Here is a 16120-nt window from a genome sequence, read left to right as displayed (position 1 = left end):
CATAGCATGTGGTCAGAAAAGATACTTGATATGATTTCAATTTTCTGAAATCTATCAAGGCTTGATTTCTGACCCAAGATATGATCTATCCTGGAGATTGTTCATGAGCACTTGAGAAGAAAGTGTATTCTGTTGTTTGTGGATGGAATGTCCTATAAATATCAATTAAGTCCATCTTGTTTAATGTATCATTTAAAGCTTGTGTTTCCTTATTTATTTTCATTTTGGATGATCTGTCCATTGGTGAAAGTGGGGTGCTAAAGTCCCCTACTATGATTGTGTTAGTTTTGATTTCCCCTTTTATGGCCTTTAGCATTTGCCTTATGTATTGAGGTGCTCCAGTGTTGGGTGCATAAATATTTACAATTGCTATATCTTCTTGGATTGATCTCTTGATCATTATGTAGTGTCCTCTTTGTCTCTTGTAATAGTCTTTATTTTAAAGTCTTATTTTGTCTGATATGAGAATTGGTACTCCAACTTTCCTTTGATTTCCATTTGCGTGGAATATCTTTTTCCATCCCCTCACTTTCAGTCTGTATGTGTCCCTAGGTCTGAAGTGGGTCTCTTATAGACAGCATATATACGGGTCTTGTTTTGTATCCATTCAGCCAGTCTGTGTCTTTTGGTTGGAACATTTAATCCATTTACATTTAAGGTAGTTATCGATATGTATGTTCCTATTACCATTTTCTTAATTGTTTGGGGTTTGTTATTGTAGGTCTTTTTCTTCTCTTGTGTTTCCTGCCTAGTGAGTTTCCTTTAGCATTTGTTATAAAGCTGGTTAGGTGGTGCTGAATTCTCTTAGCTTTTGCTTGTCGGTAAAGGTTTTAATTTCTCCGTCAAATCTGAATGAGATCCTTGCTGGGTAGAGTAATCTTGGTTGTAGGTTTTTCCCTTTCATCACTTTAAATATGTCCTGCCACTCCCTTCTGGCTTGCTGAGTTTCTGCTGAAAGATCAGCTGTTAACCTTATGGGGATTCCCTTGTGTGTTATTTGTTGTTTTTCCCTTGCTGCTTTTAATATTTTTGTTTGTATTTAATTTTTGACAGTTTGATTAATATGTGTCTTGGCACATTTCTCCTTGGATTTATACTGTATGGGACTCTCTGCGCCTCCTGGACTTTGGTGGCTCTTTCCTTTCCCATGTTAAGGAAGTTTTCAACTATAATCTCTTCAAATATTTTCTCAGTCCCTTTCTGTTTCTCTTCTTCTTCTGGGACCCCTATAATTTGAATGTTGATGAGTTTAATGTTGTCCCAGAGGTCTCTGAGACTGTCCTCAATTCTTTTCATTCTTTTTTCTTTATTCTGCTCTGCAGTAGTTATTTGCACTATTTTATCTTGCAGGTCACTTATCCATTCTTCTGCCTCAGTTATTCTTCTATTGGTCCCTTCCAGAGAATTTTTAATTTCATTTATTGTGTTGTTCATCATTGTTTGTTTGCTCTCTAGTTCTTCTACGTCCTTGTTAAACGTTTGTTGTATTTTCTCCGTTCTATTTCCAAGATCTTGGATCACCTTTACTATCATTACTCTGAATTCTTTTTCAGGTAGACTGCCTATTTCCTCTCCATTTGTTTGGTCTGGTGGGTTTTTAGCTTGCTCCTTCATCTGCTGTGTGTTTCTCTGTCTTCTCATTTTGCTTAACTTACTGTGTTTGGGGTCTCCTTTTCACAGGATGCAGATTCGTAGTTCCCGTTGTTTTTGGTGTCTGCCCCCAGTGGCTACGGTTGGTTCAGTGGGTTGTGTAGGCTTCCTGGTGGAGGGGACTGGTGCCTGTGTTCTGGTGGATGAGGCTGGATCTTGTCTTTGTGGTGGGCAGGACCACGTCCTGTGGTGTGTTTTGGGGTATTTGTGACCTTATTATGATTTTAGGCAGCCTCTCTGCTAATGGGTGGGGTTGTATTCCTGTCTTGCTAGTTGTTTTGCCTAGGGTATCCAGCACTGTAGCTTGCTGGTCGTTGAGTGGAGCTGGGTCTCAGCGTTGAGATGGAGATCTCTGGAAGAGCTTTTGCCGTTTGATATTATGTGGATCCAGGATGTCTCAGGTGGACCAGTGTCCTGAACTCAGCTCTTCCACCTCAGAGGCACAGGCCTGACACCCAGCCGGAGCACCAAGACTCTGTCAGCCACATGGCTTAGAAGAAAAGGGAGAAAAAAAGAAACAAAGAAAGAAAGAAAGAGAAAAATAAAGTTATTAAAATGAAACATAAAAAATTATTAAAATTAAAGAAAAAATTAAAAAGTAATAAAAAAGAAAGAAAGAAGAGAGCAACCAAACAAAAAACAAATTCACCAGTGATAACAAGTGCTAAAAAACTACACTTAAAAAAAAAAAATTAAAAAAAGGACAGAGAGAACCCTAGGACAAATGGTAAAAGCAAAACTATACAGAGAAAATCACACTCCACCTCCTTAATTTGGGATGATTCGTTGTCTGTTCATGGATTCCACAGATGCAGGGTACAGCAAGTTGATTGTGGAGCTTTAATCCGCTGCTCCTGAGGCTGCTGGGAGAGATTTCCCTTTCTCTTCTCTGTTCGCACAGCTCCCGGGGCTCAGCTTTGGATTTGGCCCCGCCTCTGCGTGTCGGTCACCCGAGGGCGTCTGTTCTTCGCTCAGACAGGACAGAGTTAAAGGAGCCGCTGATTCGGGGGCCCTGGCTCACTCAGGCCGCGGGGAGGGAGGGGTACGGATGTGGGACGAGCCTGCGGCGGCAGAGGCCGGCGTGACGTTGCACGAGCCTGAGGCGCGCCGTGTGTTCTCCCGGGGAAGTTGTCCCTGGATCCCGGGACCCTGGCAGTGGCGGGCTGTACAGGCTCCCGGGAGGGGAGGTGTGGATAGTGACCTGTGCTCGCACACAGGCTTCTTGGTGGTGGCAGCAGCAGCCTTAGCATCTCATGCCCGTCTCTGGGGTCCGTGCTGATAGCCGCGGCTCGCGCCCGTCTCTGGAGCTCGTTTAGGCTGTGCTCTGAATCCCTTCTCCTCGCGCACCCCGAAACAACGGTCTCTTGCCTCTTCGGCAGCTCCAGACTTTTTCCCGGACTCCCTCCCGGCTAGTTGTGGTGCACTAGCCCCCTTCAGGCTGTGTTCACGCAGCCAAGGTTGGTGATATCTTTACCTTCCATTAACACCAGGGATGATAGAGGTTTCTAATACCTAAAGACAGCTTTTTAAGAGCACAGTTCCCATTTCGCATTTCTTATCTCAGCATAAAAGACCTTAACAAGCCCAGATATCATTGTGTGTAACCTTTCCCTATGGAACATGCCCCCAGTGAGGCCTAATGGTGGGGTTTGTCTGTGATAGGTGGGAGGGGGGAATCGGTGGAACTCTTGGTGGCCATTTGAAAATATTGTCTGCTACACCTGTTCTCTTTTGTTTTTTGTCCATTTAGAGGGTGTAACAAAATAAAGTCCAAGGGCTTTCCCAGACGTTTCCATGAAGTGCCTTCTTCTGGGGAGAGAGGAGAGAAGGGGAGCAGGTGAGGGGCAGTCAAGCTTAAGGTGGGGGAGGGGGGTCTCTTTGGCCGGGACTGGTTTGCCGGATTTTTGTTCTGTTGCCATGGGGATTAAAGCCCGCTAGACAGCACGGTGCTGAAACTCACCTGTTCTACCCCAGCTCCCAAAAGTGTGACTTGCAAATGCCAGTGCAGCTTGCGGGTAGCTGGTAGCAACTAAACTTATGTCCTACGCGTGCTTGCTTTGCTTGATTTTGCCACTTGGGGGGATGTTTTCTGTTTCTAGGATGGGGGTGCGTTCTGTGTTTATGTGTCTGTATGTCTGTTGCATCCATTTTCTTTCTGAAATTTCAGATGTTTGCATGTTTGAGAGTTTTAAAACAGAACAGTTTATGCATGCGTTTAGCCTTATAAGTGAAAAATGCCTTGTAGAAACCTAAATTTGTAGAAGAGTTAAAGAAGACGACTAGGAAGGGAAGAACAAGTAAATGGGGTTATATCGTGTGTTTTTCCATAAGAAGGCTAAAATTTAAAAAAATAAATAAAAGTTCTAGATAGCTTGAATACTTGAAAAAATTATTGTCCTGGCAAGATTTATAATAAACCTTCAGAATTCGGGATTATGTAATTTTAATCACCACACATGAGCCCTTGATAATACTTTTGTAAGGCTTATCTAGGCAAACTGCTTAATATGGTAATTAATACTTTAATATTAAATGGCCAATTAGGATAATTCACTAGTTAATATTTTGTTGTGAGTAGTCCTTTATTACTTTCAATGAACCAATTTATTGAATTTACATTAGAATTTTTACATGGAATTATTTGTCTCCATTGGTTGTGGGTAAATCAGATTATTAGATGAAATTGTAGATATCCACCCACTATAATCAGGGATACCTATGAGACGTATACCTATCTTAAGATGGTATAGTATAAGAATTATGGAAGATTAATGAGAAATTCTATGATCCATCTTCTTTTAAGGTCAACGGTGCAATTTTGGCCTTTTAGAGAAAGGCAGTAACTGCTGACTCTGGTAATGTAATTATTCTTTCTATGATCTCTTTTTACTTATTGAAGTCTTCAATTTTGAATCACATTTTCAACACTACAAGGGTAAAAACTGAAAGAGAAACCCCTCTGTACAAGCTTTCGATTCAAAGATCTAATCTTAAGAGGGAGACCTTGAACATCAATTAAATGCCTACCTTTTATGCCCAGTTCATTATAAATATAATGTGGTTTTGACTGTAACACTTTTAAAAGCCAGCATTACCTCGTGGATGGCACAAAGATAAATGCTCTTCCAATTTCTAAGTCCTTTCCAGAAATGATGCCGTAGCCAAGTGGACTGTTAGACTGTTACTAAGTCTAATTTTTGTACTTGGCCCCAAATGTGGGAGTGTGCTCGTTAGAGATATATTTTAGATCCTGAGAGGCTATGTTTTGTTATAAAGCACTTCAGTCCCTCTGGTATCTTCTGTACTTCTGAGTGCCAGAAGCTTGGGGGAAGCACAGTTTTATGTAGGTCTAGAAGTTGAGAACTATCTTGGGAAACTACAAGTATTTATAGAATTCACCTACTTGTGAATCATGTCTTTGACTTTACTTTTTTTAATAGAATTAGGAACTAAGACAGACCTTGGCTCAGGGAGTTGTTAGCTCTCACTGCAGCTCTACCTCCTCCTGGCTCTGTGACCTTGAGTTACTTCCCGAAGCCCTCTGAGCCTCAACTGACTCATCTAGAAAATGGGTCTAGTAATCGTTCCTTGTCGCAGGGCTGTGAAGAGTAAATGAGGTAATAGGTGTAAAATGCTTAGTGCGTGAAATTTATTACCCCATTAGAAGATGAGGGAACCGGGGCTCTGAGAAGTTACTTGTCGGGGCCACCCTGCTCAGGTGGCCGAGTGGGGACTGCCACCCCTGTGATCTGAGTCCTTAGTGATGCCGCCTCTCCTCACTGCCCCACGTGCTGTGCTGACTTCTCCATGGTGAAGATATGGGCCTGGTAAAGACGTATTCTCAAGTCTCCGCTCTTCTCTGCTGGCTACCCTGCCATACTCTCTCCCTCCAGAGCCTGCCATTCCTCACTCCTCCTGAGGGTTCTGTGTCCTGAAGACCTCCAGCCAGCCCACTTTCCCCTCCCCTCCCCCTACTCTATCCCCAGGAGCTTTTGTGGAGCCCCCTGACCCAGTTGCATCCTTTGCTGCTCAATAGGAAGCCTTCCAGGGGACAGGGGGGCCCTGTTCCTCTTGGCCCCTTCGTCTAACCTCACTGGCCTTAACCACTCCTCTCCCACGTCAGGAGGGAGGGAGGGTCAGTGCAGTCCAAGGGTGGACAGAATCACCAAGCAGGACCAAGCCTGTAAGAAGGGATTGCTGATTATCTCCCCAGAAGGGGGAAGAAAAAGCAATAAAAATCAGACCCAAGTATTTACTTTTCCAAAAAAGTTGTAAATTTTTCAATGTTTTAGGATTTTGAATAGGTAATACTTGACATGGGTCAAAAGTCAAAAAGTGTAAAATTATATAGACTCCGAGATCTCCATGCCATCACCCACCCACCAAACCCTGCTTCCTACCCCATCATGAACAGGTAACCACTACTACTAGGTAATTGTCTATTCTTAAAGGTTGCTCTGTGTGTGTGTGTGTGTGTGTGTGTGTGTGTGTGTGTGTGTGTGTTTGAACCTATATCCCCTTATCTCCTTTTACAGAGGAGAATACTGCATACACTGTCATAAACCTTCTTTTTTCACGTGATTTTTCTCTATGCGTATATAGTTTTCTCATTCTTTTTTTACAGAAGCACGATATTTTTTTGTATAGTTGTGTCGTGATTTGTTTAACTAGTCTCCTGTGGCTGTCATTTTGGTTGTTCTCAGGTCTTCTGTTATGACAAACAATAGTGTGGTGAATAACTTTATATGTTATTTTGCAAGTGGATGAGTCTATTTGTAGGATAAATTCAAGAAATTGGCTGTTTTACGAGCTACGTGCATTTGTAATTTTGATAGATGGTGACACATTGCTCTCCCTGGGGAGACACCAAGGCGGGCTTCTACTAGCAATGCATGAGTCTGCCTATTTCCCTACAGCTTTTCCAGCACAGGGTGTTGTCAAACTTCGGCACTTTTGCTAACCTTATAGGTGAAAAAAAATGGTGTCTTAGTGTAGTTTTAATAAAGTGTTCTCTGTTATTGTAGGTGAGGCTAAACATCTTTCACATGTCTGTGCCATTTGTATTTCTTTTTCTGTAAATTGTTTTATCTTTTGCTCATTCTTCCTTTGCATTGTCAGTCGTTTTCTATTTAAGAGAGCGCTCTCTTGTCAGCAATATGGGTTGCAGATTTTTTTTTCCTAATTTGTGGTTTGTCTTTTAACTGTGTTTATGCTGCTTCTTTCATGTTGATATAATTGGATTTATCCATAAATTTCTTCTTTGGTTTCTGAGTTTTGAGTCGTCATTAGAAAATCTTTCCCCATTCTGAGGTTACTTTTTTTAAGGTACTTTTATGGCTTCAAATTTTAATGTGAAATTCTTAAATCATTTGGAATTTAACCTGGTTGATGGTATGATGTCTGAATCAACTTTTTTTTTTCCCAGATGGTCCCAGGTATTTAAAAAGTACTGCAATCTGGGGCTGTTTAGTGAAGAAGCACGTAATACCTCACTAGATCCTTAAAATAAGACTCTTACAGCAAAAGCCTGACTGACTTCAGTTCAGTTAGTATGTTAATGAAATAAGGAGTTGCCAAAGGTTTTTACCAGACCATTTTATGATACAGATACTGAATCATATGTGCAATAAATAAAATGTGAATTTCCAAAATAAGTTGGACCCATCCTGTCCCCGTTAACCCTCCCAGTCAGTGGGGAATTGTGTCAGGGCTCTAAAAGAGCGGCAAGATAAGGTGCAGAGTTCCTGAAGCCTCAGTCCAGAAATGGAGAACATTCCAGGCCAGGGTCCTAACTAAACGGGAGATGACTTCAAAGCCTTCTTTCAGGGTAACAGCTGGGAGTGTTGGCAAGGACTGCCCAGAGCTCACTTCCTTAAAACCAGCTGGAACATACAAACTGCCCTGTTCAGGTTCTCAGTCTTGTCAAAATGTGGTTTATGAAGTGACCTTTTCCTCTCTTATCTCCTGGAAAGCGTTACCAGTACTTCAGGGTGTCTGCAAGGGTTTCTTGGCAGACTTAATATCTAGCTAGGAGGTATGTTGCCTTGAGACCACTGATGTGGATATAATTTGTTAATTTTCTCCCACCTTCCTAAGATGTTAATTGCAGGCAGTCTGTATCCTCCAATAAAATTCTCACTGCAGAAACCAGATTTTTGTCACTTCCAGCTGTAACGAGACTTGCACAGCACATCTCTCCTGCCCATGTGAGATCCAGAATATTTCAAAACACTTTCTGCTCGTTTAATATCTCTTCGCTCTGTCACCCCTCCCCCCCCCTCAGCTTCAACATAATTCTGTTCGCTTTTCTCTTCCCCTTCCTCCCATCATCTCCTCCTCACACCTGACAAGCCCCACTGATCCAGGTTATGGCAACCATCTGTCCCAGGATTTCCAGGCTAGCCCCGATGTGGATTATGCCATTAGGTTATCCCCACAAGGACATTGGTATTTGTCAGATCCCGTGTCTCTTTGACGGTTTGCGGAATATGCAAATGAGAAACACAGCCCTCAATTCTTTTCTTCTAGAAGATCCCCTCCTGAAAAGATACTCCAAGTGTAAACTGAGTTTGACAAGCAGAGTCATTTAACGTGCAGTAAAGGAAACTGAACCGCAAGTGAGTGGTTGCATGTGAAACACCTCAGCTCAGAACTTACACTGGGCTCTTTTCTAAGCAGGACCCCCGCATTATTTCTAGCAGACCCTCCTCTTTGAGGAAAAGCCCATCAACGCCCACAGACTTTTCCTTCTATTGTTGTCTTTGTCACTTCCATTTCTTGAAACATTTTGCCCTGATACATCAATCCATGTCTTTTTAACACAGCCCTCAGTCATCTTCCTGGAAGGCATGCGAACGTGTTACCACTTTATATTTATAAATGGCTCTTATTCATACACGGTTTACTACAACAGCTCCATTTACAAAAGTAAATACTAACATGATTTCTGTACTCAACAGCGTGAGAATGAACGGGATTATTAGCGGGCGTGCCGCCGTAAATTTAGATGAGGGCAGTATACAAATCAGTTACGATTACTTAATTAATATTCAACAGCAGCTCAGCCAATGGCCCGTTCTAACCTGCAATTAGCATTTTGAGCTGCACGCCACTGACAAACTCCTCGTCACTCCGATGTGATTATAAAAGCATTGAGCTCAGTTTGAAGACAGTGACTTGGTTCCTAATCCCTATATATCAGTATTTGGTTATTTTGTAATCCCGGGTTTTTCACAGGAGTCTAGAAATCGTGTTGTGATCCCGCTCTCGCCCCAGCCCCATCAGTCATGCTGATGCTAAGGGCAGTGTTACTATAAGCCGAGGACCCTGGATGACAACAGGGTGACATCTCAAGCTTGCCAAAGGGATGCCCATTTTGACCCAGATTTCTAGAGACCTCCGAAACCCCCTCTCCTGTAAGCGGGTCTGGATTTCTGCCTTCGGAGGAGCCGTACGGAGTGGAACTCCACACATTTCCAGTATTCAATCTTCCTGGACTGGAGGTCGGCACTTAGCTTTTGAAAAGTATCAGTCACCTAAATTATTCCCAGCTTCCTGTTCGTGGGGCAGAAAGAGGTCTAAGTAAGAAAATTGTTAGGACACATCAGAGGTTATCTAAGCAGGTACCTGGGAAAACAGCAGCAGAAAGGAACGCCTTTCTGCGGAAGTTTGCTCTCACTGGGTGTTCTGCCTTAAGATGTGTCAGATTCCTGGAAAGAAATGAGAGGCAAGGAAGGGAGAGTCTAGAGGGTTCCTGCTTATCTTTGTAGTTTGCTGCATTTTGTTTGACTAGGAAGCCTCTGTAACTTGAGTCTATTAAGTTATAAAGGACAGCCAGAGTAGCTGGGTGGGTGGGTATGTGTGTGTGTGTGTGTGTGTGTGTGTGTGTGTGTGTGTGTGAACACACCAGCCTGTCCTGTGCTGGCAGCATGTGTGTTTCGGTGGGGAGCTCTGGGAATTGGCATTGATGGCTTACTGATCTCGGTTGGTATCTACTGCATCCTGACTAGAAGATGTACTTTGACATGAGCTGTGCTTTCTCAAGAATAGAATTTTTTTTTTTTTTCGGTACGCGGGACTGTCACTGTTGTGGCCTCTCCCGCTGCAGAGCGCAGGCTCCGGACGCGCAGGCTCAGCGGCCATGGCTCACGGGCCCAGCCGCTCCGCGGCATGTGGGATCTTCCCGGACCGGGGCACAAACCCGTGTCCCCTGCATCGGCAGGCGGACCCTCAACCACTGTGCCACCAGGGAAGCCCAAGAGTAGAATTTTTGATTTTTGAAAAAGTCTCTCTTCAAAATATATGTCTTATTTGAAAGAATGCAAAGTTATTTTTAGAAATTTCAGTCCGAGACCCATTGTCCATGACTAAGCTTTAAGTGTCTGTGGGTTTTTAGAAGCCAGGCTGATGCATATGTGCCCATTCCTGCCACGAGGCCTTCAGACACCGGATGGGTCTGGACCACAGGTAGTGGGGTGTGGTCTTGAGACCAGGGAGCTGCTAGCCAGGATCCACTTCTGATCAACTACCGGAGAGGATCTAGTACATTATCCTTTTCACTTCTAGTCAAGCCTTTCTTAGAAATCTTAAACTATGAGCCCATGTTGGTTTTCTAAAAAGGGATGAAGGAAGGGAGAGTAATATAGAAAGCTTGTTTCCATTTTGCTACTTAGAACTTCCTGTGAGATACACATAGTTGACCATCTTTGGTCAAAAACCAGAAGCATTTGGCTTGTGTTCTGGGGCTGTGTCATGTGAAACATGCATACCGTTAAACGGTAGACTCTCGGGCTTCCCTGGTGGCGCAGTGGTTGAGAGTCCGCCTGCCGATGCAGGGGACACGGGTTCGTGCCCAGGTCCGGGAAGATCCCACATGCCGCGGAGCGGCTGGGCCCGTGAGCCATGGCCGCTGAGCCTGCGCATCCGGAGCCTGCACTCCGCAGCGGGAGAGGCCACAGCAGTGAGAGGCCCACGTACAGCAAAAATAAATAAATAAATAAATAAAAATAATTAAAAGCATTTTTTTAAAAAAAAAAAACACGGTAGACTCTCATTCAAGGTGAGAGATGCTTAGTCTGTGAGAGGCATAGGAGAAGTGGGACCCAGAGACTCACATCTCCCATTTCATTTTCATTCTGGCCCAGATTCCCCTCAAGTTGAATGGAGGAAAAGTATCTCCTGCAAACTGGGATGTCTTTTTCTTGCATCCATCTGGGAGCGTTCAGTGAACGTGCGATGGAACTCTATAGTGGTACCTGCTTCACGGGCCAGGGAGGGGGAGTTTAGAAAGCCATCTGACTCGGTGGTTTTCAAATTTGTTCAAGTGGCAGGACGCCTGGAATTCAGGAAATCAGAACATCATGAACTGCTTGATAGTAAAGTTCGTATCGACAACTTCAGTTCCTTCATAGAAACTAAAGTTTATTTTGCTGGCAGACAATAGAGCCATAAAGCCACAAAAGTGGCTTAAAAGGTAGCTTTAGGAGGAAAAACTTTCATTTGAGAAATGTGAGTTTCTTCTGTGCTGAGACTTCTGTTCTATCCAGTGGCAGAACACTTGGCTCCACCTTGGAGGATTCCATCCTATTTCTGAGAAACTTATAACAGAAACAAAGCAGAAGACCTTTCACGTTTTTATTCAAGTATATGCAATACAGTTTTTCTTTCTGTGTTTGAGATGAGTATGTTAACGTCCTTGAATTCTATTTTTTTTAACTTTTTTTTTTTTTTTTGGGCTGCGCCATGCAGCATGAGGGATCTTAGTTCCCTGACCAGGGATCAAACCCATCCCCCGGCATTGGGAGCGCAGAGCCTTAACTACTGGACCACCAGGGACGTCCCCATCCTTGAATTGTTAATACTGTTTCCTATCTCATAGGGGACCCTTTAAAATCTAGAGTCTTATCTGGGCATTTTTAAGGTGCCTGTCATTCAAGATTGTTTTATTTTGTTAGGGCTTTCCTAGAGTGCTGGAGACTCTCGGGAACCGTTTTTCTCTATTTTAAAAGCTTCCCAAACCAAAGAGATACGTGCCTCTGGGTGATAACCAGTGCGTGATTGAAAGTTCAGTGGGGTGCGCGTGTGTGCGTGCACGGGTTGGTGGGGGTAGCTGACTGACGTCAGGACCCTCCAGAACTAAGGTGGACTTAAATTCCTAAATTGGGAAACTCAGAGTGTCAGGAAAACACATGCTCAAAGGTAGATGAGGCAAAGTAAAAGATAACTAATTTGGATCATTACTAAGCCAGTCAGGGTCAAATAAAAAAAAAACAGATCTGTTCTCAGGTCCTTAAAGCACATATATAGGGGTAGGGGTGGGCAGAGAAAAAGGAAAGAAAGAAAGAAGACGGCAAGCAGTGAAAACAGAATTTATGGTGGGAACCCATCGGACTTTAATTTGTAGTGAAACTTGAAAATGTATTTTTTTATTCCAAACATGATCTACTTTATAGTTTTCCGACATAAACAAATGCTCACTGTGAAGAAATAATTTTAGAAAATGACTCTTGATGATCCTAGAATCTTTTTCATTCAATGAGGGGTTTTAGAGTCAGTTATTTGAAAGTGAATTGGACCTAGACAGAACTTTGAAATTGCATGCTCGGTGACATAGTCGGACATTTTCAGAAATTTTATCTCCATTTTCCTGAGCTCAGAATTAGAGACAAGACTGCCTCTTCGAACACTTCACCGTTGAGACATTTAGAGACATTAAAACTTCCATTTTCTTTTCCTCTTCTCCAAAATCACTGCCTTTGTGTTTTTATTCCTGGATACTGCTGGAGGTAAAACAAAACAAAACAAAACAAAAAAAACCCTCTCCTGAGATTTCTCTGAGGTGAGCAAGTTAAATAAAATGTCATGTGATAACGACTCTGAACCAGCCCCTTTTCTTAGATTTTAAACTCACAGTGTCGAATGTGTACCCCCAGAGTGTTCATCTCCGTGTGGTCACTGGTAGTGAAAAGGTGACCACAGCTGAGCACCGTAGTCAGTCCCTCGCCCAAAGTAGACCCCCAGTCAATAGTTATTCAAGAAATAATAAGTGAAATATCTAACAATGTAGTGCATCCATGAAGTGGAAGAGACATTAATGTGAGATGTCAGTTCATACTTGTTATCAAGGAGATACATATAGATATGACCTCATTTTGATCTGCCTGTCTGTATTTGGGTGAGATTACATCAGTAGCCCCTGATGCGTCTCCTTGCTCCGTTCCTGCTGCTCTGTACTCTGTTCACCACCTAGCAGCCAAAGTGAGCGCTTCAAAGGAGATGAGTCAGACCGTTCCAGTCCGCGGATTAAAGCCCTCCATTGGCTTTCCATCACTCACAGATGCCAGTGAAGCTTGTGGCCTTCGACCTGGCATGACCTGGCTCTTGCCCACCTCTCTGGGTCCACTTCTTGCCCTGCTCTTAAGTCTGGCTTCCTTTCAGTTCCTGCAGTGGATGAGCTTACTCTGTTCCAAGGCTCTTTTGTTTTGTTTTGTTTTTCTGGCGGTACGCGGGCCTCTCACTGTTGTGGCCTCTTCCGTTGCGGAGCACAGGCTCCGCACACGCAGGCTCAGCGGCCATGGCTCAAGGGCCCAGCCGCTCCGCAGCATGTGGGATCTACCCGGACCGGGGCACGAACCCGTGTCCCCTGCATCAGCAGGCGGACTCCCAACCACCGTGCCACCAGGGAAGGCCCCCAAGGCTCTTTTAACCGGCTCCTGGATCTGCCTAGAATGGTCTTCCCCTATACCCTCCTACGACTGGTCCTCCCCAATCATCTCTCAGCTCCCATGCCACCTCCTGGTGAGGTCCTCCTTCACCTCCCCGCATCAGTTATCACCACCTCATCCTGTTTTATTTTCTTCATAGCTCTTGACTATTTGAAATTATTTGTTTACTTGTTTGTTGTTGATTTCCCCAAGAGACTATAAACTGCCATGAGGGCAGGGACCTCGTCTGTCTTGTTTATGTTCTGCTCCCAGCCCCTCACTGTCAATGATCAAGGAACAGTCAATAAGTGAGGAAAAGTGTGGAAGGATGTACCCCACAATATTATTAGTGAAGATTACTAAGAGAAGGATGAGGGTAACTTTACCTGATTGTTTTTTCTTTTTGTTCATTTGTATTTATTTCCTAATTTTTCTGCAGAGATTGTGAATTGCGTGCGCACACGATCCTTTCTAAATTACTCCAGTGTTTAGCCAGGCTTGAGGTGTTTTTAGGGCTTCCAGCCATAAGAATGCGTTATATGCATGCTCCTTGCTGTGTAGTGGGTGCTGAATAAATGTTCAGTGGGTCCACTGAAACCTTTATTCATTTGCCCCCAAGTTCTGTAGTTGGGTGCCCACCCGAGTCTATCGGTGGGAGGAAAGCCCGCATGACCTGCATCAAGGTGCAGATGTAGGGAGCTGTGTCTCCGGGCTTCTGACCTTCATCCCAGTGCTGTGCTCCTCTCTGGCAATCACAGAGTTCTTTTGCTCCAGGGAAAATCCATTATTAACAGCCACACATGGGGCACTAGCGTGTGATGTGCTTCGGTACACACTGCTTTTTTCAAAGAGAATGTGGAGCCTCTCGCCTCTCATGGAACTGAGAGTCTGGGTGAACTGTCTGCCTGTCTTCTGCCAGAAGAAGGACCCACGATGTCGTTTATCCTTTCCAAGTCACTTGACGTTAACAGTCCCTTGGCCGGTACTGATTCTTTTTACTAATGCTTTATGTCTTAGAAATTTAACAGGTAGAGTAAGTGTGGTCTTAAAATAGTTATTTCTTTGTTGTTGTTGTGGGGTGTCCTTTTCTGCGCTTTTTTCCTTCTTCACTTAGTTAAAGTCTGAGCCGGTACATTGTGTGCCATTTGTTTCAGCGTCACATAGCACTAAGTACTTCAGTGGGCAGTATCTTAACAAAAGTAGATTTTCCTTAGCTGTGGCGCTGGCTGGTTAGGGTTCTAGCTAGTTTGTGAAGTCCGTGTCCTATGTGTTTTAACTCTAGTGTTATATTCTGGAAATCTGTGCAAATTTGCTGGGGCGTAGGGGGAAGAATCCAAGAAGAGAAAACTTGCTGATGAGCTTAGAAACAGAAAGAAGCTATTACCTCAGACAACAAAATCATGGGTCTTTTCCACATGGATTTGCATCATTTCACATTCAGTAGAAGATTCCGTTACTACCACAGCCCTAAAATACTTTGTACGTTGCATGTCCATGTAGCGTAAGTCAGACTGACTGTTCCTTCCAAATTTAGGTATAGGCAGCTAGACAGTGAGTGATGAAAACGTGTTCTATTATTTATACTACAAATGCCAGGCAATTCATAGAAAAAAATCATTGTTCAGAGCACTGCGAGAGCAGTCCCGTGAGATGTGCCCGGAGTGGGAGCGATTTATGTTCAGGACCCCCTAAAGGTATAGGGAGCAGCTATCCAGACCTCTTCTAGAGCCATGCCCGGGTGTACAGTGGGTAGAGCTGCTTTCCATCCGAAAATAGGCCCTGCTTAAAGGAACACACTTCACGGTGTGACACGCGATCGTTTCTGATTGTGCGTGGTTCTGATCGCTCCATGTAGAGCTGCGGGTGAATAATCCTTAGGACTTGGAGGCCTCCTCGCTCCACCAAGATCTCCTGTGCTCTCTAGAGTCCCGTGCTTTTTCAGATCCACCCCCCAACCCCCTTTTCTTTGGCTTCATAGCAACATGGTACACCCAACAGAATCACCCCCGGGACTTCTGATTAGATGATGGATGACAGTTCCGAAGAAAAGTCGACTTAATTCCAGTGGTGGGAATACGCCCCCCGAAAAAGCAAAGCTACAGTGGGTGTAAATGGGGCTTGGTGAGAGATGCCGGAGGAGTGGAATGGGTCCCAGGGACACCAAGCACCAGAAGGATGCCGCCTGCTTGGCTCAAAGACCCAGCAGTGGGGCCAGCTATTGTGAAGCCCCTCTGCCAGATGAACAGGGACCCTTCTCTGGTCACAATAGCCATTCACGCTGAGCAGCCTCATTAAATATTCAGCCTGTGCTTCGGGCAGCTCATTAGGGCCGCAATGAGCAGTGACGTGGCTGTAGGAAAGCCGAGGGCCTGCCGGCCGGCAGCACTGAACAGAAGCTGAGTGAGCTGCCGATGGCTTTTCTTTTCACTGCCTGTCCTGTGATGACCAGTGTTTGCTCCCTGCTTTGTCTCAAGTCCAGGTAAAAACAAAACAGAAGCCCCAACAAGCAGCTGACGCTTGAAGCCTTCGGCTCCTTGTTTCCCATGCTGTCTGACCAGGGCCTGGGAGTTTGAGTGCCTGCCCCCTGGAAGCCCTCTGACCCCCTTCGAGAGCTGTCTGGGGCTCCGAGGGCCTTCGCTGAGCGCCGACAATGTGCTGCTGTTGTGTGCTTGGGCTGATGACTGCGTTTGGGAGGGTCTGAGGTGTGCTTTGAACTTGGCGCTAGGGCTTTAGAATAGCAAAGTCTTCCTCTGGAACAGGTTGAATTT

The 16120-nt window shown here is 44.4% G+C and overlaps 1 protein-coding gene across 5 annotated transcripts in view; it reads left to right on the top strand.

The window, feature by feature from the left end:
- Positions 1–16120, top strand: part of PTPRG (protein tyrosine phosphatase receptor type G) — a 733896-nt gene that overhangs the window by 658757 nt on the left and 59019 nt on the right. For 3 of the 5 annotated variants that reach the window (XM_030867608.2, XM_060307591.1, XM_060307590.1), the window contains exon 14: positions 3401–3487. The exons of the other annotated variants lie outside the window; for them this stretch is intronic. In XM_030867608.2, the coding sequence (XP_030723468.1) occupies positions 3401–3487 (87 nt within the window). The remainder of the gene's footprint in view (positions 1–3400; positions 3488–16120) is intronic. 5 annotated transcript variants of the gene reach the window in all.

The sequence above is a fragment of the Globicephala melas genome, chromosome 11, assembly GCF_963455315.2.
Source record: "Globicephala melas chromosome 11, mGloMel1.2, whole genome shotgun sequence".
In the NCBI taxonomy this organism is placed as follows: Eukaryota; Metazoa; Chordata; class Mammalia; order Artiodactyla; family Delphinidae; genus Globicephala; species Globicephala melas.
Note: the sequence above shows the minus strand (reverse complement) of the source record. Positions and strands in the feature narration are given on the sequence as shown.